Below are 24,462 nucleotides of genomic sequence, written 5' to 3' on the forward strand. Positions count from 1 at the left end.
AGATGTGGGTTAAAGATAGCTCTGCAAAGGAAAACAACAAGGAAAGCTTTTTGCTTCTTGGGACTCTGCTCACAATGTGTAAAGACGTAGAAGTATGAAAGTCTATGGCTTATTTGAGAAAAGTAGAGGTATGCCCTGGGTAGTAAAAATTACTGGGATAAGAGCGGTGAGTTGCAAAGAAGGGAAATTTAAAACTTCCAGTGGTGTGAAACCAGCCTTTACTTTAATATGTTTGACTTTGAAAGTAATCAGTTATTCTGACAGAACAAGTATTTGGACTGTTTTCCAATGGTTTTCAAAACTGACATGACCCAATACTGTTACAGACTCCAGGTGGCCTGATATGGCCTACTCATAACATCATTATTTATTTTATCTTACTGAGCCAACTCAGCAAACTTGTTGACAGTATATGGGTCCAGAATCAATCATCAGATATGTTAAAATTCAGTAGAACTAATTTGGGAATGTTTCTAACCTAAATTATTAAGAAATTTTCTTAGACATGGGGGCCTAAATATAAAGTGTATTGGTAAAACTGATACAAAGTGGTATTTGAAATATTTTATGGATAATATGTTGTTACCTTTCTTTAGCTTGATGTATGTAATACAGTACACTTTTTTAAGTTTTCTGTTTTTTATTTTTATTGAGTTATAGTCAGTTTACACTGTTGTGTCAATTTCCAGTGTAGAGCACAATTTTTCAGTTATACATGAACATACATATATTCATTGTCACATTTTTTTCTCTGTGAGCTTACCATAAGATCTTGTGTATATTTCCCTGTGCTATACAGTATAATGTTATTTATCTGTTTTACATATGCCTGTCAGTATCTACAGTACACTTTAAAACAAAGGATTATTGTTGCCTTCAATGAATTTAGAAAATTTAAAACATCAATATTTTTCCTTAGGCCCTGAAGCTGTATCTAAGTTAGCCATCGACTAAACTGGTTTCAGATACTTGAGACCTTTGAGATTAGAGAGAGGGGAGAGACACTATCCTTTAAGTTTCTGTAGTTTAATTTGGCAGTTTGGGAAGTCAGTATAATAATTAATAATGTTCTCTAAAAACATAAAAACATTAACTCGCTCCTATAGTAATGAACAAACCCTTGGCCTAAAACATTAATACTATTTTTTAAATAATCAGGTGTGGGTTTGCCACCAGTTGTGGGTTCTGGCCAGCAGAAGTCCCACCGAGACAGAATGAATTACTCAAGACTCTGTGGAAAAGTCAAGAGAGTGAGAGGGAGTCAGGAGCTAACTCCATGAGCCTCTCAAATCTCTCATATTTATTGAGTACAGTCAAAGGAGGAATGCAGGAATTTAGGGAAGGACAGGGTGGGATCACAATGAGTACAAAGGCTTTGTTTATTGTTGGTGTTTGGCTCAAGGCCAGAAGACCCTTTTGGTGAATCATGTTCCTGTGGAGCCTTTCAGCTTATCAGGGCGGAACGCATGAGAATCAGCTGCTTAACAAGATTTTTCTTGGACTCAGGCGGCTGTGCCTGGCTTAGGTTGCCCCCCTCAGGGGATCTTACCCATCGTTGGTTAGCCAGCCTTCTCACCTCTGAGTCTGCAGCTTTTTATAAGTTGTTTACCATTCCAGCCCAAGGCTGTTTTGGGGATAGAAGACTAACAGCAGGCACAGGCACGCCCAGCGTTTATAGCCGGGGGCCTGGGTCATTGCTAAAGACTCAAGGCAGTTACCAAGCACATCTTAAAAGAGGTAAGCGCTGGGATTGTTACAGTTTGTTAACCCAGTCATGGGCTCCCACAATCAGGTAATGGTTGAGTTAGAACATCCGCAAGAGTACTTGCATGTTCATAGGAATGCTCATGATTGCACTATGAGTATCCCTGGGGTTGTTGAAGTCTAACCTGTCTCTCTAGGATCTGGAGACTGAAGGAGTCCTAAGGCTCCATTGTAACATTAGGACTAGGCCTCTTAAGCTTACAGTATATTAAAATACATTTAAAATATCTATACAGAGTCCTCTAAGATATTTTCAAACTTTTTTGGTTGAGATACATGTACAGACACACACACGCACACACATACACACATACATACATGCATACATACATAGTAAGCATATTGTTACGGGCTGAATTGTGTCCTCCCCAAAATCCTATGTTGATGTTGTAACCCCCAGTATCTCTGAATTTAACACTATTTGGACATGAAGTCTTTAAAGAGGTAATTAAGTTAGAATCAGGTATTTAGGGTGAGCCCTCATCCCGTATGATTGGTGGCTTTATAAGAAGAGGAGATCAGGACACATACACGGAGGACAGCCAGTGTGAAGACAGTGGGAGAAGATAGCCACCTTCAAGTCAAAGAGAGATGCCTCAGAATGGAAGCAGCCCTGCCCAGACATCTTGATCTTGGACTTCTAGCTTCAAGAATTGTGAGGAAATAAACTTCTGTTGTTTTAGTCACTCAGTCTGGTACTTTGTAATGGCAGCTTTAGCAAAGTAATACATTGATGGAATTGAAAGAAAATTTCATACTGCAGTACTTTTCCCTTGCTGTGTATAGTGTACTCTAATAGATCCCATAACAATTTTTTTCTTAAATGTTGGCTATGATTTACCTGTGAATCACAATTCATTTCATCCATTTTAAAATCCAAGTTAAAAAAATTCTACTCTAAGACTTAAGTAGTGCATTCATATACCTGGGGTGATTATTACAGAGTAACTTACTTTTCTGGGTCTTAGTGTTGTGGATGGGGCCCAAGTTTGCCTTGGCAGTACTGGCTCAGCCTTCTTTTGTTTTTCCATCTGCGTGTCCAGATCGAGGTATCTTTTAAACCAATAATCTTGAAACTATGAGAGCATTACTGTTGTTACTAATAGTGGCAGGTCTGGCTAGTCACCAGAACAGTAAGTCCTTACTTATATGCCCAGAGCCAGAAAGAAATTGTAACTTGGCTAATGAGCATTTTTGTTGGTCTTTAAAATTTTTACTTATTCCAAATCTTGCTTATATTTAATTTTTATGTATGGTAACTGTAACATGACAAAATTGAAAGCAAATAAATTGGTCATATCGATAAATATGAATGAAGATTAACTCACCTATTAATAAAATTATTTTCAGATTGTTTCACAAAGCACAAGCAAACTATGCTGTGTATAAGAAATACACTGAGAACAAAATGTTACAAAAAGGCTAAAAACAAAGGTGAGAAAATGCAAACATCGGGAAGTCAGGGTTATCCTGACATCAGACAATGTGGTGGTCACATCAGAAAGCATTAAATGAGACAAAATACATTTATAAATGTTGAAAGGTACAATTCTGAATGAAGTTATACATATAATGAATGTCTGTGCACCAAATGACACAGCAGCTACCTTCATAAAAAACACTATAGGGCATGCAAAGAGAAATAAACACACAAATACTGGAAGACTTTAACAAATATCTCTCAGTGCAGGACACATCATAGGGGAAAAATAATCTTTCCATACAGTAATTTCTTCCTCAGATTTCTTGGGAAATTTATGTTTCTCCAAATCATGAGAAAATTCAGTTGAGAAATTGGGAAAATGAGAAAGCTTAGTAAATAATACAGAGATGTTACTGATTTGAAAGATCCAATGACATAAAGTCAAATGGAGGAGTTGGAAAGGGTGACTTGTAGAGTCAGAAGTGAAGGTCGACATTTCCTGGATCTTCATAGGAACATTTAGGTGAGAAACAGTAATGATCTAAGCAGTCAGTTTTTCTTATAGCCGTTGTCAATTTCTGATATCGGTCTTTTAATTTCTGTGTTTAGACCATTTACATTTAATGTAATTATTAATATGTTTGGATTTCTGTCCACTATTTTATTATTAGGTGGTTGGCTATTCCCTCTGATTTTTTATTCTTCTTTCCTGCCTTCTTTTATATTGTTAGAATATTTTTATTCCTTTTTAATTTCTCTATTGAGTTTTGACAGTATCTCTTTGTATAGTCTTTTTATTAGCTGCTCAAGGAATTATGGTATACATCTTTTCACAGTCTACTTAAAATGAACATTTTGCCACTTCAATTGGAATGTAGAAATTTTACCATCATGTAAGTCTCATTACTTTCCTCTGTTTATGTTATAGTTGTTTTGTGTTACATGCACTTACATCTTTATACATGTATTACATAATATTTAAAAAATTGAGATAATTGACATATGGCATATTAGTTTCAGGTGTACAATGTAATGATTCGATATTTGTATATGTTGTGAAATGATCACAGTAAGTCTGGTTAACACCCATCATTGTACATAGTTGCAAAATTTTTTTTCTTGTGATGAGAACTTTTAAGATTTACTCTCTTAACAACCTAACATTCAATACAGTATAATTAACTACAGTCACCATGGTGTACATTACATCCCCATGACTTATTTATTTTATAACGGGAAGTTTGTGCCTTTGGCCACCATTGCCTGTTTTACCCATTCCTCACTCCCCACCTCTGGCAACCACCAATCTGTTCTCTGAATTTCAGTTTGTTTTTTTTTAATTCCACATATAAGTAAGATCATTCAGTATTTATCTTTCCCTGTCTGACTTACTTTACTTGGCATAATGCCCTCAAGGTCCATCCAGTTTATTTCAAATGGCAAGATTTCTTTCTTTTTTAAATGGCTCAGTAATATTCCATTGTGTACATTTACACCACACTTTCTTTATCCATTCATTCACTGATGGACACTTAGATTGTCTCCATATCTTGACTGTTGTAAATAATGTTGCAGTGAGCACAGAGGTGCATATGTATCTTTGAATTGGTGCTTTTGTTTCCTTCAGATAGATACCCAGGAGTGGTTCATATAGTACTAATATTTATAATTTTTTAAGGACTCTCCATACTGTTTTCCATACATTGGCTGCACTCACTTACACTGCCACCAGCAGTGCACAGGTGTTCCCTTTTCTCCACGTCCTCAGCAGCTCTTATTATTTCTTGTCTTTTTCATAATAGCCATTCTGACAGATGTGAAGTGGTATCTTACTGTGGTTTTCATTTGCATTTCCCTGATGATTAGTGATACTGAGCACTTTTTTTATGTGCCTGTTGGCCATCCGTATGTTTTCTTTAGAAAAAAATCTATTCAGATCTGCCCATTTTTTTAAATTGGATTCTTTGGATTTTTTTGCTGTTGAGTTATATAAAAAAGTTTTTTGATGTAATAATTTAATGTAATGTTTATAACTTTTGATTTTAACTGTCATACATATTTTAAAGAATTTAAGAGGGAAGGGATAATCTATTAGTTACCCCAGATATTTACGCTTTTTCTTAACTCTTCTTTCATTCCTGATGTTTAGGTTTTCCTCAGGTATCATTTCCCTTCCACCTGAAGAAATTCCTTTGACATTTCTTTTAGAGCATTTTGCTGGAGACTGCTTGTCTTCGTTTTCCTTCATCTGAGAATGTCTTTATTTTATTTTCATTTCTGAGAGATGTTTTCACCAGTTATGGAACTCTGGGTTGACATTCGTTTTTCTTCAACACTTTAAAATGCCGTTTCTCTTCCTCCTGTTTCTGATAAGTCTGCAGTCATTTGAATTATTGTATGTATATAATGTGTCATTTTTCTCTGGCTCCTTTAAAGATGTTTTCTTTGTTGTTAGTTTTCCACATCTTGAAGATAATTTTTCTGGGTTTGTATTTATTTGAGTCCTTCTTGGAGTTGGCCGAGCTTCTTGAATTTGTAAGTTTATGTCTTGCACCAAAATTGGTAAGTTTTTAGCCATTATTTCTCCAAATATTTTCTCTCTCTCCTCTTCTTTTGGGCCTTTTGGTGTTGTCCCACAGGTCCCTGAGACTCTGACTTCTTTTTTTTTTCCCAGTCATTTTTTCTCTTTGCTTTTCAGATGGTTAATTTCTTCTTTTTTGGCGGGTGGAGGAGAGGTAATTAGGTTTACTTATTTATTTCATTTTTAGAGGAAGAACTGGGGATTGAACCCAGGACCTTGTATATGCTAAGCATGCGCTCTACTACTTGAGCTGTATCCTCCCCCATCAGATGGCTAATTTCTAATTATCTATCTTCTTCACTGACTCTCTGCTCTTTATCTACATTCTGTTCTTGAGCCCATCCAATGAATGTTTTACTTCAGTTATTGTATTTTTCATTTCTAAAATTTCCACTTGGTTCTTGATAGCTTTCTTTCTTGGCCAAGAGTTTCTATCTTTCCATTCATTTCCAAGTATTTTGCCCTTACGGTTTGTGGCATAGTAACACTGATTGTAAATCTTCATCAGATAACTCCCATTATGTGTGTCATCTCAGGATTGGTGTTTGTTGTTTTGTTTTTTCCTTTGAGAGTTCACATTTTCCTGTTTCTGTGCATTCTAAGGAATTTTTACATGTATTTTGGATATTTGCATATTAGAATATTCTAGGTTATGGTTAAATCCTTAGGGGTATACTGTCCTTTTTTAAATTTTTGCAGCCATTCAGCCTGGTTAGGGCAGTTCAAAAGTTGGGCCCACCTTCTGTGGGTTGTGGTTCCAGTATCAATTAAGTTTTCCAAGCCTACTTTGCAGTACTATTTAGATCTGTTTATCATGTGTACCACCCAGTGGCCAGTGTGGGATCTTTGCAGTGGTTTACTCCATGGTTTAGTTCTCAAATCCTTTGTTACGCTGTTTAAGCTCAGATCTAATCATGCATAGCTCAGAGGTGAGCCCCAGGAGTTCATATACAACTTCATGGGATTGCTCTTTTGAGTTCCCTTTTTCCTGTGATCTTTCTGATACATTTTGTCTTCTTGAGGTGCCCCCTGTCCAGCCCACTAGCCAGAAAACTGGGCCTTCAGTTTCCCTGCTCTACTGTGTACATCCTCCAGCTGCATCTGCATGTGGCGCCTAGTTACCTGAAGACAGAAAAATGCAACAGACACTTGACCTGTGATCTTGGGACCATTGCTCCTCTGGTTGAAAAGAATGATTTTCCTCCCTCAGAATTTTAGACATCTGCAGTGGCCATGCTCCTGCCACACACTGCAGGATTACCCCAGGGGTTGGGGCTGGAGAGGATGGAAAACAATAGTGAATTTCCCTCTTCTGTGACCTTTAAAAAGAGAACCCTTTTCTGATTTCTGATATCTTGGACTGGAAGGAGAAATCATCTCTTGGCACTATTTTTTTTGTCTGCATTTAGTTGCCTTTCCAGCTTTTATGATGCTTTTTGAGTCAAGGCCAGTTGATTACAGAGGGGGATAGGAAAAAAAAAAAGCTAGGTCATACTCGAGGGCGACTCTCCAGGAAACCTCACCGATGATTTGGCTTCTGGTCTTCTTCCCCAGTTCTTCTGCTACTGTTTACTTTTCAGAATCTTCAGATAGCTCAGAGCATTCTGTGCAAGTTTTATAGTTGGTTCTAGCATGAGAGACTAGAAAAAGAATGCTTCTACAATCTTGCACAGAACCAGAACCCTCAGATTATTAGTTTAAAGGTGTGAATGTGTGAAACTTGATTTGAAGTTTCAGAGGAAAAAACATCAGGGTATCAGCTCTCAAATGTCCATTTATATTTTTGCCCATTTTATGGGGGACATAGTTGCTATAGCCAAATAAAAGTAATAAAGGTTATTCTGTGGACTGTGGTTCATATAAGATAAGAACTTTACATAATTTCTATGTAGAGTTCTATAGAAAAAATTTCTATATTCTAAGAATTTAGAAAGAGGTCTTTTTGAGCTCTATGTAGTATTTCACTTCTCTTCCTCCTCATGTTATGATGGAGAAAATATGACAGAAATTCCAAGATAGTTGCTCACAGGACCTGGAATACAGTTAAGTAATCTGTAAAAGTTTGTTGAAGGGATAAATGAAGGGTAATTCTTGAAGTAACATTCTGGTAGCTCTGTTCTACCTTTCAGATGTGACTGTAACCTCTCTCCACAGGTCATATTCCACTTTGGGGGCTGAATATGCTGTTGGGTGTGTGTTGGAGAATCTCTTTCCTTTAGTGGGGATGAGGATGACTGGTGTATTGTTTAGAATTAGGCTTTGCTACATACAACCAACAAACAAAAAGCAACAAAACAGCAGTGACTCAAAGTCTACCTTAGTTCTCTTTCATACATGAAGGAAATTGCAAGTGGACAGACTAGGGCTGTTTGGTGGGTCCAGCCAAGTCATCAGGAACACTGATGCTCTACTGTCTTAAAGAGCACTTCATTGTCCTCTGTGACCGTAGGTTTATAGACATGATACACTCATTCCAAGCTGGCCGCTGAAAGAAATGAGAGGAACACAGGAAGGCCTGTTTCCAGTGGCCTCTTTAAGGAGCCTTCCCCACACCCCCATCCAACACTTTCACTTCTATATCATTGTTCAGAACTTAGTCACATGACCGCATCCAATACAGGGTAGACTGGAATTATAGTCTTTTTTCTGCTGCGTCACCATCCCGCAGAATATGAGGATTTTCTTACTGGGGGAAGGGGAGAACAGATGTGGTAAGTAATTAGCAGGCTCTGCTGTAGCCAGAGCTTCCAGAAACATAAAGCTAGAGACAGCCAATATAAATAATAAATGTGGTGATACTGTTCTTGAAAAATGAGATAAATGGTTCTTAATAGTTCTTAGTATTTTTTTTTCTTTTCCTTACAGATTCACTATATAAAAATAAAAATACAAAAATATGAAAAGTTTGTTTCCCTTCCATTTCTGTGCCCCTACGAGCTGGTTCCCCTTCCTAGAGGCAACTGCTGTTTCTGGTGACCAGTGTTTCCATTATGTATTAGGAATGTCATATGAAGTGTATCGTTTAAAGTTAATTTTCATATGTTAAAATGACATTGATGTAGGACGTGAATCCAATATGCCCTTAGTGCAGTGGAGAGGGGTGGTGTTTGAAAGAGAACTGTTGCACTTGGGAGCATGTGTGTGAATCATGGAAAACAGGATGAGAGCCCTCTATCCTCTGCCTGGTCCAATAAAACTCGTTCTGAAGCATTGTCTCCTCTTTCTTTACTGACCTGGCTTGAGAATGGGGACTCCTCAGTATGAGAGTCACAGATCTTGTGGACTGAGTGCTCCTAACTCCTTTGTAGCATTTTCATGAAAGGGCATAACTAATCAGGGAAAACAAAACAAAACTAGGTTTAGGGTTTAAAACTTTACCTGGTCAACAAGGTATTGCCTGCTCTGGTTCCTGCCTGTTTTCCCAGTGTCATATTTCATTATTCTTCCCACAGCTGACGTTTCCTTCCCTATACTTTCTCCAAGAAGCCATGTATTTCTGCATCAGGATTTGTGCCCCTGTTTCCTGCATTACCACCCCTAGACTGTCACCTGCTCGACTTCTCCTCTTCTACTTGTCCTTCTGAATTCATTTTAACCTCCCTGCTCAGTGAGCTCTTCCTTTTCAACCTTCTAACTTAAGTTAGATCTTAAGTTTTTCCTTTTCTTTCCCCTGTACTTATCATGTTGTTATTTTATAGTTATTTGTGTGGCTATTCATGTTACATCCTGTTAAGCTGTCTAGACTGTAAACTTCACGAAGTTCTGGACCATGTATGACATGTCACTGTTCTGTTGAGTTAGCGCCTATAAGCACTGTAAGCATTCACTCAACATACATTGATTGAAAAATATTTGAGTATGATGATTACTTTTGTGTCAACTTGACTGGGCCACTGAGCACCCAGATGTTTGGTCAAGTATTACTCTGGGTGTGTCTGGGAGGGTGTCTCTGGAAGAGATTAACATTTGAATCTGGTAGATTGAGTAAAGCAGATGTCCTCCCTGATGTCAGTGGGCCTCATCCAATCAGTTGAAGGCTTGAGTAGAACAAAGAGGTTAACCCTTCTGTGAGTAAGAACGAACCCCTCTTGCTGGACTGCCTGCAAGTGGGACATTGGTTTTTTTTCCCCCCTACCTTTGGAGTGGAACTGAATCTTTGACTCTTCCTGGGTCTTGAATCTATTGGCCTTCACACTAGAACCATACTGTCAGCACTCCTGGTTTCTCAGACCTTTGGACTTGAACTAGAACTAACACCACTGGCCCTCCAAGTCTTCACCCTACCAGATCTGGGGACTTGTCAGCTTCTATAATTGCCTGAGCCAATCTTTATAGTAAATTTCTTCATATTTGTGATGCACATACACACACCTTACTGGCTCTCTCTCTCTCTCTGGAGAACTCTGATCAATAAATGCAGTAAACTTCCTAATCTTCCATAAAGTAACTATAATAGAAGACACAATGTTTCTGAAAAATCTCAACTGTGGATCTAAAGTAAGAAAGCCATCTTGTGGTGTTTCTGGGAATATCATGTTGATATGTGAAGTATATATATATCCCTTAGAAACTGAAGCATAGTTTTCTGCAATAGTTCTTAACATATTTTTTTGCCAAAGTCACCTTTGGAAATTTGGTGAAATCTGATGACTCATTAAAGCAGTGTTTTTAAATAAATAGGATATATAATGTTATAGAAGAAAACAATTATAATGAAATATGGATACCAAAATATTGAAAAAATAAATGTGATTTTGTAAGATATATTCCTCTTCATTAAAGACTTAATTAGTAAGGCAATATAATTAAATGTGGGCAATTTAAAATTTTATTTTTTAAAGAGATAAGTATGAAGGTCATTGGTATGACTAGACTGTATGCCTATTCATGCTATAAAACAACCATATCGTGAGTCTAAAACTATTGTAATTTCAAAACAGAAACAGACTCATAGACGTAGAATACAAACTTGTGGTTGCCAAGGGGGCGGGGGGTGGGAAGGGCCAGACTGGGATTTCAAAATGTAGAATAGATAAACAAGATTATACTGTGTAGCACAGGGAAATATATACAAGGTCTTATAGTAGCTCACAGAGAAAAAAATGTGACAATGAATATGTATATGTTCAAGTATAACTGAAAAATTGTGCTCTACACTGGAATTTGACACAACATTGTAAAATGACTATAACTCAATAAAAAATGTTAAAAAAAAAATAAAACTATTGTGATTTCAAAGTAATGATAAATGGTATCAAGGTATACGCCACAGATGTAGTGTGATACAAAAATATTTATTTCTGACAGTCACAGGAACTACTGCTAATAATTCTCTTGTTTGTTGCCTTCTTTTTAATAATGGAAGGAAATCCGAAGTTTCATACTGTGAGAAAAGATGTCCACATTTAAAGACTCCTGAATTATACCCATTGATTCCTTGACAGTCTGTGATTAGGTCCATGGACCTGAGGTTCAGAATCCTTGGTGGGGAGTTAAATTGGATCTTAACAAAAAGCACGAATAGGGGCTCCAAAAGTTGATTCTAAAATTCAGGAGTTTTCTGACAATACCAAGGATGCGTAGAATAAAAGTCAGTATTTACTTAGCTCTTCATATTCATGATTTTGTTTTAAAAGTTATTATTAATACAAGCATTTTTATAATACTTTATAATGTACATAGGATGCAGAAATAGCTGGTCTCATTTTATCCTCTCAACAACCAAATGAGACACAGATAACGTACACATATACTCTGTGTTCCGTATGTTTGATTACTCTTATTTAGCAAGTGCAGAAGTTGAGGAGAGTCTTGATTTAACCCCAAATGGTTTAAGTACCTACTCAAGATCACAGTGTTAAGAATATCTACTTGTAATTCCAACTTGGGTCTAAATCCAAACAGTATGCTCTTTAGACTCAGTATGTCGCCATGAATTCACGTTTGCTGGTGAAATATGCTTGTACATTTAAAATGTATGGATTAACACATCCTATAATATATTTAAAACATACTGGAGAGCTGCCTACAATAAAGAATCATGGAGCCTAAAATGTCACTAGTGCTGAGATTGAGAAACCCTTGTTCAGAGGAAGATACTTAAAAAAATCCCCATGAGCTCTGGCACTTACGCTGACACGCAGATATGTCTTTTTGTCAAACCAAGTTGATCTTGAATGCCTGGTTAAAAGTCAGTTTAAAAAGCTGCTACTAGCAATGTTTTTCCTTGGGTAGTCTAACAAGGCAATAGAAATAGAAGCAACCTTAAACAAATAGGATCTAATTAAACCTAAAAGCTTTTGCACAGCAAAGGAAACCATAAACAAAGCAAAAAGGCAACTTACAGAATGGGAGAAAATATTTGCAAATTATTTGACTGATAAGGGTTTAATTTCCAGTATATACAGACTGTTCATACAACTTAATAACAAAAAAGCAAACAACCCAATCTAAAAATGGGTGGAAGATCTAAATAAGTAATTCTCCAATGAAAACATACAAATGGCCAATAAGCACATGAAAAAATGCTCAGTATCACTAATTATCAGAGAAATGCAAATCAGAACTACAATGAGGTATCACCTCACCAGTCAGAATGGCCATCATTAAAAAGTCCACAAACAATGAATGTGGGGAAGAGTGTGGAGAAAAGGGAACCCTTCTGCGCTGCTGGTGGGAATGTAGTTTGTTGCAGCTATTGTGGAAAGCAGTATGGCGATTCCTTTAAAAACTAAAAATAGACTTACCATATGATCCAGCAGTCTCACTCCTGGGCATATATCCAGAGGGAACTCTTAATTTGAAAAAAATACATGCACCCCAATGTTCATAGCAGCACTATTTATAACAGCCAAGACACAGAAACAACCTAAGTGTCTATCGACAGATGAATGGATAATGATGTGGTATATATACACAATGGAATACTACTGAGCCATAAAAAAGAATAAAATAGTGCCATTTACAGCAACATAGATGGGCCTGGAGATCATCAGGCAGTAAACCAGAAGGAGAAAGCAAAATACAACATATCACTTCTATGTGGAATCTACAGAAATGACACAAATGAACTTATTTACAAAACAGAAACAAACAAAAAAAACCCAGAAAGACTCACAGACATAGAAAACAAACAGGGTTACTATAGGGTAAAAGGGAGTGGAAGGGATAAATCGGGAATTTGGGATTTGCAGATACTAACTAATATATATAAAATAAACAACGAGTTTCTACTCTATAGCACAGGAAACTATATTCAATACCTTGTGGTAATCTATAATGAAAAGGAATATATGTGTGTGTATATATATGACTGAAACATTATGCTGTACACCAGCAATTGACACAACATTATAAACTGATTATACTTCAATTAAAAAAAAAGCTGTTACTAGTGGATTAATTTAATTAAATAATCTAATGTATGTGTGGAAAGTGCAATTGTTACTATTTGAGATTTCAAATCCTGAGCTGTTTGTATTATTGCATATATATTAAAAAAATCTTAGTTTGAATTTGAATCGAGTGGGTTGGTTATTCAAAATAGAACTGCACAGAACTGTACTGCATGAAGCTGAAAAGTTGTTTCAGATTGATGTATTTATTTAGCCATTTGTTTATTTAAAATTTATCGAGGCACTGCTCCGTCCTGACGTTGGATTAGGTGCTGTCATACAAATATGAATAGCATAGTGCCTGTCCTTCAGAAGCACCTAGACCTCTTGGTAAAATACCAGATAAGCAAAAACAGTGAAGTACAGAAAATTCCATGTTAGAAGCACATGATATTGTGGGAGTATCATGAGAGGACACCTCACTGATTCAGAAAGAAGGAGGAAAAGCGTTCTTGAAGGAGACCATTAGGATTAGGCAACGGTCATTTACAGATTAATTGGTAACTAAATGTGTGGAATTGCAGTCCAATTTACATAGTCTGGATTCTTCTACAACCTCAAAGAGTTAAGAAATCAAGTGAAGGCACAATAGGCAATTGTCTTGTAATCCTGATCTTTTTGGTTCACTACCTGTGTAATCACTTGACATATTATAGGCATATTTAGAGGGTTTTGTCTGAGTCACATATATAAGATTTTTTTTTTTTTTTAAGAACGGTGTAAATGTGTGTGAGACTGGAGGTTTGGATGTCAATCCAAGATTTTAGACTTGGTTTTGTCATTTGTGTACATTGGTAGTTTGAATAGTTTGCTAAGAATTACCGTTCTGCCTGCTTAGCATGTACTTTTCTCTATTGTGAAATTTGCCTTTCTTCTTTGGGAACAGTAGCACTCCATCTTGCTGAAAGGATTTTAAAAATTTATTAATGATTTTAAGAGTTATGTTTGGAAATGTAGTGTTGACATTGATGGTTAACAGTCTCTCAGCCTGATATGAAATCTGTAAAGTTTCTGACTTTTAAGCAAGAAATACTTTAATTAAATATCTCATCTGATACTTAAAAAGTCCATTTTTCTTTCTTAGGTAGAGGTGTTTTTTTAAATTAAGCAAAGATCACTTAAACTACAATATAGTATACTTGCTTATACCCTTTAATACCTAGATGAAATAAATTTGGGATGTTATAAAATTATGATATTTTGCTGTAAGTTTTAGGGTATCTAGGGCCAAGTATATTTTAGATATATTTTTATGATCATTCTTATGCCAGTTTAGATTACTTTATATCAGATATGAGTAAAAATTAACTGCTATTAATAAAGTTAAAGGTTTTTCTTAAAGCTGTTAATATATTATTGGTTTTATTTAAAAAAATTTTTTATTGAAGTATAGTCAGATTACAGTGTTGTGTTAATTTCTTGTGTACAGCATAATGTTTTAGAGATACATATATATATTCCTTTTCATATTCTTTTTCATTATAGGTTATTACAAGATATTGACTATAGTTCCCTGTGCTATACAGTAGAACCTTGCTGTTTATCTATTTTATATATAGTAGTGTGTATCTACAAATGTCAAACTTCCAATTTATCCCTCCACCTCCTGCCCCCCTTATTCCCCTGGCAACTATAAACTTGTTTTTTATGTCTGAGTCTGTTTCTGTTTTGTAAATAAGTTCATTTGTGTTGTTTTTTTAGATAGATGCCACATATGTATGATATCGTATGGTATTTGTCTTTCTCTTTCTGGCTTATTTCACTTAGTATGATGATCTCCAGGCCCATCCATGTTGCTGCAAATGGCATTATTTTATTTTATTTTTTATGACTGAGTAGTATTCATATATATATATGTGAATATATAATAATAAATAATAATGAAATATATATATACACCCCCCCATCTTTATCCAGTCATCTATCCATGGGCATTTAGGTGGTTTCCATGTCTTGGCTATTGTAAATAGTGCTGCTGTGAACATTGGGGTGCATGTATCTTTTTGAATTAGAGTTCCCTCTGGATATATGCCCAGGAGTGGGATTTCTGGATCATATGGTAAGTCTATTTTCAGTTTTTTAAGGAATCCCCATACTGTTTTCCATAATGGCTGCACCAAACTGCATTCCTACAAACAGTGTAGGAGGGTTTCATTTTCTCCACTCCCTCTCCCGCATTTATTGTTTGTGGACTTTTTAATGATGGCCATTCTGACTGGTGAGGTGATACCTCATTGTAGTTTTAATTTGCATTTATCTGATATTGAGCAATTTTTTTCATGTTCCTGTTGGCCATTTGTGTGTCTTCATTGGAGACATGCTTGTTTAGATCTTCTGCCCATTTTTGGATTTGGTTGTTTGTTTTTTTGTTATTGAGTTGTATGAGCTATCTGTATATTCTGGAAATTAAGTCCATATCAGTCACATCATTTGCAAATATTTTCTCCCATTCCATAGATTGCCTTTTAATTTTGTTTATGGTTTCCTTTGCTGTGCAAAAGCTTACAAGTTTAATTAGGTCCCATTTGTTTATTGTTGCTTTTATTTCGATTGCCTTGGTAGACTGCCGTAGGAGAACATTGCCAAGATTTATGTCAGAGAATATTTTGCCTACGTTTTCTTTTGAGAGGTTTTTAGAGTGTTGTCTTATGTTTAAGTCTTTAAGCCATTTTGAGTCTTACTGGTTTTAAATAATTGATTTTTCTGCCTCTTAAAGGAGACTATCACTAGAGAATTTGGCTGTACAGCTGAATGCATGCAAAATAATCAATTTTATATGATTATTTTTCTGATATAAACTTTACCTTGGAAATCTGGCTGTTGGTTTTTTGAAGACATGAGATTGCATGCCAGAAGGAGAATTCTAAAAGTTGTTATCTATATTGTCAATTACAATTTTAAAAAGTCAATTTCAAAGAATAGTTTTTGGCTCTGGAAGGGTTGGGGGAAAGAACCATTCAGTGAAATGTGTCCAGGGCAAATGAGTATCACTTCTTATTCTGTAGATATGCAATATGCACATAAACTATGTTAACACATTTGAAAATGTTGTATTTAAAACTGAAGCTCAGTTTGATCTCTATTTTAGAATAATACATAATAAAAATATAAAGCCCCCTCCTTTTGTACTCTTTACATATAAATAATTTGTCCCTGAAATTGCTATTAAAATTAATTATAAAACCTTTTTGATATGAAAAAATACCTTTTAGGACATATGTGCCATATTATCTTTAATGTCATATTTATCAAGTATGTATGTAGTTCAGTTGAAAACACAAATTATTAAAAAAAATTTGTAAAGAACTCAGGACGAATTAGATTTTAAAAAGGATATTTTAAAATTTGGAGTGTGAAATATATCCATAATTTGCTAAGACTTTTACTCATTTTAATTCTGCTCTTTTCAAGCAAGGAACAAATTAGCTGCTGAATTGACTTTTTATGGAAACTATTAAAATTTAGCACAGTGAAATTCACTCTTTCTGGTGTACACTTCTATTAGTTTTGACAAGTGTACAATGTTGTATAACCAGCACCACAATCAAGAAAATTCCATCAAAAAATTCCCTTATCTTTCCTCTTTGCAGTCAACTCTTCTCTCCACTCCCAGGCTTTTGGAGAACTACTGATTTTTTTTAATCCTTATAATTTTGCCTTTTCCAGAATGTCCAATAAGTGGAATCATGCAGTATGTGGCCTTTTCTGAGCCTGGCTTCTTTCATTAACATAATGCATTTGAGATTTATCTGTGTTTCTTGTTTCAGTAGTTTATTATTTTTTTTACTATTAATGTTCTTGGGTACTGATATAGCTTAGTTGATTCAAGTTTTTTGTGATTATTGCTTTCTACTTTTTAAAACCTTCTTTCTTTACTTTTTTGCTTTATCTTCTCCAAAACATATAATAGCAATTGTATAGTGATAGCAAATCATTAATTAATAATTTATTCATGATTAATGTGTTAAAGTGTTCATCCAAAACATTTTTTGTTGATTGCCTACAAAGTGGCAGGTATTGTTCTGGACACTAGGGATTCACCAGTTGAATAAAACATACAAACGTCTCTGCCCTAATGTATGATTATGGCTTCAAACATTAAAATTAATAAATTCTGTTATAGTGAATTACCACACATGTATAGATTGTCTTGAAGATTTTTGTGATTTAGATAATGTTTCCATTTTTGCAATTCTGCTTGATTATTTTAAGTCATTGTTCAGGGGAAAAAGAAGGCAAACTATTGAAGTTTATTTGAAACAACGAAGATTATTAGTGTGGAATATAGATCCTGTTTGTTCTGTTCTTATGGTAATTGTTTCTCATAAATTAGTCTGGACAAAGTTCCTTTCTCACTTTTGTTTGCTCTGTGCAAACATAGTTTCTAATATAAGTCTCCTGTTATGCCAGGAATTTTGTTTTCATTTCTGCTTGATTGTCTCAGTTTTCTCAAGAAGACATACGTAGATGAATTAGTAGAGTCAGAAGAATAGTTGTCCTGTTAGCTGCCCTCAGCAGTGAAACAACATACCATTCTGCTGTCTAGGGATCTAGTCCAAAGGGTTTTTAAGGAGTAGGTAAAGTAAAAAAAAAAAAAAAAAAGACAGAAAAAGAGAAAACCAGGGTTGAACTAGAGTGTAAAATGCTTTTAAGGAATTACAATTATAGGTGGTCTGGAAACCTAATATATGTGTAGCTAAGCTTTTAAACTACATGAAAGACTCAGTAGAAATCTGACTGAAAGTTAGAACCTGCCTGTCTACTTTTGATACACTGTTCTTTGTTGGATTGGCCCTGCAGGATAACCCTAAGGGAAAAATTCTTTGTAACAGGTATATGTTACCTCAACTTTTAATGGAGAGAATATATTAGAGTGTCACTGTCAAGTTGGAGACATAACTACCTGTTTATAAATTTCTACAAAAGATATCTATTAATATGTCTGTGTTAATATGAAAAAAAATATAGAGCCAGGATCCTTATATTGTTCAGAATTCCCCTGGCTGCTTCTCTGAATACTTTTTGGGAAGCTGCTGGTTGGTAGAAATCACACTGATGTGTGGCCTTCTTGAAAATTGCCATACATATTTAAAATTTTTCAGGAGTTTTAGGACTAAAGTTTACATATTCCTTGGTTTGTTGTTTTTTTTTTTAAATTCACAGAAGGTAGTGTTACCGGATCCAAACTCGTTCTGCTTGCCGCACGACAGGCCAGTGAATTGGGAGACGAGGTGTTAGGGCAAGGAATAATGACTTTATTTGGAAAGACAGCAGACCGAGAAGACAGACTAACATCCTAGAGAACCATCTTAACCGAGGTAGAATTCAGGCTCCTTTTATAGTGAAAGGGGAGGGGGCGTGGCTGGCTGTTGCAGACTTCCTGGTGCCAGCCAGACCCTGCAGGGGATGGGATAAGGCTTTGCTTTTGCAGCTGTGCATGTAGGTCAGGTCATGATGTTCTTGTAAACTCATAATAAGACAAATATTATCCTCTGTTCTGCAACTTTTTATCTATGAATCGGAAAGCGTTATACCCTTAAAGGTCAGAGCCTTGAGAATGGGCTCTCCTGTATATTGCAGGCTGTAGGCAACATTCTTAATTCGAAGCAAAAGCAATAGAATACAAAGGTTAAAATAAAAGAATCAGGTCTAATATGGAGTCAGATTTGTTCTTCCCTGTTACAGTAGTAATAGAATATGAACCCAGTCGTAGGACTTTTAACTCTTAACTCAGCCCAGTTCTCCAGATTTCTAAACCCTGGTATTGTTTGCTTTGGGTTTTTTTTTTAAAGAGTTGAATTGGCACTTTAGTGTGTCTCGGAAAATTTGGCAAACAGTTTGTGGGAGTTTGTAGTTACTAAACATCAAAGAATATGAAGAGATATCCAGATGGCATTATCATTTACATGGTGTAAGTTATGGCAGACCTGTTAGACGGAGGAATTAGCTTCAGACCAGACATTGGAAAATTCATGTAAAAAAGTGTGGCTAATGACACTAGTAAATGGTTAAGCACCACTATTAAGTAAACGAAGGAGTGTACGTATGTCAGTACTTCCGATACCAGGCCTTATTCTCAGAATATTAATATTTTGATTATTATTTTTGCAGGCAGATTTTCAAGGGCACAACATACCAGTTTACGCTTCTTCATATATGTTTGAGACTTTAACTTCAGCCTAGCTTTTTCCCCCCATTTTTGATTTCCAAGTTTTCATTTCGAGTTAGAGAAAAGTCTATTGAGTTTTCTTTCTTGTTCAAATATATTACTGTACATAACTTCCATTTCTAGGAGTTATTTCATGACATTTTGCTTTATATCTTCATAAAAAGTTGTATCTTTGAACAGGTGAAGTATGCCTTCCAAGTTTTTAGATTACTTTTTTACAAAAATATCCCTTTCTGGCTGCTTCAAATTTTAAATGTTATCTTACCGGGATAAATATGCTAATTAATGTGTTTCCTGAGCAGCAATTTTAATGTTTTTAAAATTTTAATGTTAAGTCTCTAAAATATTTTAAACTTTCTATTTTGTTCATGTAGCAAATTACTGAGTTCTAATTATGTCAGCTAGTGTTCTGAGCACTAGGCATAAAACAACAAAAACAAAAAAAAAAAACAGACAAAATTCCCTGACTTCATGGAGTTTGCATTCTGGAGCAGGGACACAGACCACAAATAAAATAGAAAATGGCATGCAGAAGGTTCCAGGAGATGCTGTGGGGTTAGGCTGTGGACTGGAACTCCAGGCAGAGGACAGAGGGGCTGCGCTGGTGTGCCGTTCTCCAGGCGCCCAGGAGAGGGTTATGGCACCGGGTCCAGCTGGACACGCTGGATTATCCTCTCGGAAAGGGACCATCCTGCTGCTTTCCACACGTATTAGAACTCTGGGGGACCCCCAGCTGAGCATGTAACAACGGGGGCTTTTGCAGTGATGGGAGTGGCTGGCAGGGGAGGACATGTTGGAAGTGGACACCTGCTGTGCTGAGAGCTCTTGGAGCAAACCCACCCATCTTCATGTTGGCGCACATTTGCCATCCCCGAAGGAACAGCAGCCACAGTCTAGTCAAAGAAGCCGCTGGGGCTTCAGCATCTCCAGGGAGAGTCCTCATCGCCGTCTTCCAGATTAAAGACTACCGGAGTTTCTCTGCTGTTACTCCCCCTTCTGTCATATCCTGGCAAATCTCTTAGGTCCATTCTGGGTTTCTGAATCAGCTCATCAGTTACATATATATATATTTTTTGCTTGTTTTTGACCCTCATAGTTTGTAATACATTGTTTTATACAGTCGATGTTGATATAAGTACATAGCATAGGTACAATAAGGTTCTAATAGGCTTACTGGGTGAGTCTGGAAAGGTTTCAGAGAGGAGGGAGCATTTGAGGTAAAGCTAGAAAGGAGAGAAGCAGGGAAGAAAGATGTTTTTGACCATAGTATTGTGGAAGAAAAAGGGGTGTGGTGCATTCAGGCCATGGTGAGAAGTTCTGTGTAACCAGGAGTGTGTAAGAATAGCGGGAGACAGCGTGGCAGAGGAGTATTGGAAAAGGTACCTCAGAGTCATAGATAAGGCATTTCCTGACCTATTTTATGCATAGAAGCACTGTAGGTTATAGGTGAACTACTCATGTTCATAATTTGAAATCTCACAATAACTACTATTCATTTTATATTTAATGATACTAATACTGATAATTATATCTTCTTTTATTTGCCTGTCTTCAAATAATTTCCACCTATCCATTACCTGGTTTTATCCTAACTATCTGAACGACACAGATCTGAAAATATTATAGTATCCGTTTATTTATTTATTTAATTTTGGGGTGGGGGAATTTAGGTTTACTTATTTATTTATTTAGAGGAGGTCCTGGGGATTGAACTCAGGACCTTGTGTATGTTAAGCACTCTACCACTGAGCTCTACTCTCCCACCGTCCTTTTTTTTTTTTCTTAAATTGAAGTATAATCAATATGTCAATTGCTGGGGTACAGCGTAACTGATGTCCCAGTCATGTGTATGTGTACATATATTCATTTTCATATTATTTTTTATTAAAGGTTATAAGATATTGAATATAATTCCCTGTGTATAGTATCCTAATATTTAAAAATGAGGAAACAGGTATGGAGAGGTTACATGATTTACCCAGTCACATGACCATGCTCAGAGGGATGTCAGATCTTCCGATTTTTAATTCCATGTACTAGTTGGATTTTATTGGTATGTATGTATGTCTTTTGTCTTTTTTTTTTCCTCTGCCTCAAATTATTGTGTTTTCCTTTTCTCCACAGGACTTGGCTTTTTCCCTGGAAGAGAGACAGCAATTGAACATTCATGGATTGTTGCCACCATGTTTCGTCAGTCAGGATATCCAGGTCCTTAGAGTAATTAAAAATTTTGAGCGCCTGAATTCTGATTTTGACAGGTAACACATTATTTATCTTAGGCAGTTGTCTAGTTTCTTTTATTAGATGAGAATGTTAAAATATTTAGTGCTTTGGAAAGCGTGGTCAACTTTGAGTAGGATTTGCCTGTAAATAGAACGATATTTTTAAAAACCACCTGCAGACTGTGTAGTATTTACATCTGAATAAAGTAAAATTTTCTTTTCTAAATTCTATCCTCAGAGAGACTTCCTTTCTCTTGTGGTAAAATCGGTGTTTTAAAGGTAAATTGCCAGGAAATGCCATTCTAAACTAGGTTAAAATGGCTTTGAGTCACACTTCTAGTTCATTGTAAGTGAAAGTACACTTTTTCAGCTTCCAAGCGTGGTTCCAACACTATTGTGAATTTAGGTCAGTTACTTTGATTAGAATCCAGTTTCCATGTTTGTACAAAGATAAAGGTAACATTCTTCCATACCTTTGGAATTAGCTAGCCCTAAGTTGAAATTCTGGCTGTACCTTGCTAGTGGCAGGTCCTTGAGCAAACCACTACAGCCAGTGCTGTGAACACTGTGTATGACTTACCCTCTGCTTTTGACTACCTTTTCATATTAAGGTGTTAAACCTTGTCAAACCTCAGTTTTTTTTTCATTTGTAGGTTGAAGAGAATAGTAGTTATTTGAAAATAGTCTTGCAAAGGTTAGAAGAGATAACGAACACAATACCTAGTAAGTCTTTGTGTTAGTCAGGGTTCTTCAGAGAAATAGAACCAACAGGATGTGTGTGTGTGTGTGTGTGTGTATACACATACAAATATGAGGGAGAGAGGGAAGAGAGAGGGAGGTAGGGTTGATTGATTGATTTTAAAGAACTGGCTCAGGTGATTATAGTCTTGGTGAGTCTTAAATCTGTGAGTAGACTGGCAAGCTAGACGAGCTGCAGTTGGAGTCCAGAGTTGTAGTTTGAGTCCAGAGGCAATCTGCTGGCGGAATTCTTTTTTAGCTGGAGAGTTGGAGGGAAGGCCAGTCTTTGTTCTGTTGAGGTTTTCAACTGATTGGATGAGGCTCATCCACTTTATGGGGGGGTCATCTGCTTTATTTGAAGTATACTAGTTTAAATGTTAATCTCATCCCTGAAACACCCTCCCAGAAACATCCAGAATAGTGGACCAGATAATCTGGGCATTGTGTCTTAGCCAAGTTGACACAAAATTAACCACTCCTTTTCAACTTGGCACCCATACACATCTCCTTAAACCAATCTTAATCTCTGAATAAAGACAATAAAAAGGTCATACTTCTGCCTAATATGATAGAACTATCCCAGGTACAACCGAAAACATACATAACCCTTTCCCCAAAAGAGGATGTGAGAAAGCCCTTGGGTGATGTTTATCTCTCTCCTTGACATCTCTCAACTTTAATACTATGATGTAAAGTGAACAATACAGTTGGCCCTTGAACAACATGGGCTTGAACTGTGTGGTTCCAGCTATATGTGGATTTTTTTCAATAAATACATAGCACAGCACTATATAGTCTGCAGTTGGTTGAATCCTTGAATGTGGAACTGCAGATATGGATGGCCAACTACAAGGTTATACGTGGGTTTTTAAATGTATGGGCGTTGACACCCTTAACCCCTACATTGTTCAAGGGTCAGCTGTATTTAAATACTATGATATAAAGTCGGTACCTCTATGTCACACAATAAAGGGATAAGAGGAAAAAATTACGTTTGTTTTTATATATTTGCATATATATTACAAGTATATGTATATGTGTGTATATATATAAGAAGTACTTATATATAAGAATAAGAAGTACTCATGATAATTACAGTCCTCTTTTCTGTAACTGGTCATGTGATCATAGCTGATATTTATAACCATCTTTTTTCCCTTACCCATTTTATTTCATTCTGAAGGGTCTGGGCCATTAGTAGTCCTGTTTGAATTGGGTTGTTGTAGTTTTCCATTGACTTGATGTCTGCCTGTATTTTTTTTTTCCATTTTTTATTTTGTTTTTTTTTAGGGGGACAAGGTAATTTCTTTAATTCTTAATTTATTTTTAGAGGAGGTACTGGGGATTGAACCCAGGACCTCGTGCATGCTAAGCATGCGCTCTACCGCTTGAGCTATATCCTCCCCCCTCCATTTGACTTTAATCACAGAGACACCCTAAGGGATCTCATATATTCTAGACATCCTCTCGCATTCCTCCATTGTGGAGGGGTAGTCCAGTTTCCCCTTGGTGGTCAGGATTAACCGCCCCAGCCAGCACAGTAACTCTCTTCTCTGCCTGTTGACTCAGGTGCACATGGTGCCCCAAGTGGCCAGTATCAGTCTTAACTTCTAGTTCAATAGCATCCTTGTCTCCTGGTGGAAACAGTCCTCCCTTTGGAATTAACACTTCTGGGCCAGCAGAGCATAAGGTCACAGGGACAGAAGGCAGAAATTTTGCTGGTGGGTCACTGGGGGCTGTAGTAGGTAATGCTGCTTCCATTTCTGCCTCCTTGATTCTTGGATGGGGGAATCCTGGCTATGGGAGAAATAGAACCGTTTATTGGACACTGATTCAGATCATGTGTAGCCTGCTGGATAATGTTGCCGCAGTTTTGCAAGGTGTTGCTACTTAGTTACTGTCAGAGAAGGCCATTCCACCATTCTGTCAAGCCAGCTGCTTCAGGATGGTGGGGAACATGTTAAGACCAGTGAATTCCTTGGGCATGGGCCCACTGCCCCACTTCATTTGCTCTAAAGTGAGTTCCTTGATCAGAAGCAATGCTGGGTAGAATACCATAATGGCAGATAAAGCATTTCTTAAGTCCATGGAGGGTAGTTTTGGCAGAAGCATTGTGTGCAGGAAAGGCAAATCTTCATACAGAGTGTCTGTTCAAGTAAGAACAAATACTG

General features: G+C 36.5%; 1 protein-coding gene across 1 annotated transcript in view; it reads left to right on the top strand.

The window, feature by feature from the left end:
* ME1 (malic enzyme 1) overlaps positions 1-24,462 on the top strand; it is a 169,837-nt gene that overhangs the window by 5,190 nt on the left and 140,185 nt on the right. The window contains exon 2 of the mRNA XM_031455990.2: positions 21,456-21,589. Coding sequence (XP_031311850.2) covers positions 21,456-21,589 — 134 coding nt within the window. The remainder of the gene's footprint in view (positions 1-21,455; positions 21,590-24,462) is intronic.

The sequence above is a fragment of the Camelus dromedarius genome, chromosome 6 (assembly GCF_036321535.1).
Source record: "Camelus dromedarius isolate mCamDro1 chromosome 6, mCamDro1.pat, whole genome shotgun sequence".
NCBI lineage: Eukaryota > Metazoa > Chordata > Mammalia > Artiodactyla > Camelidae > Camelus > Camelus dromedarius.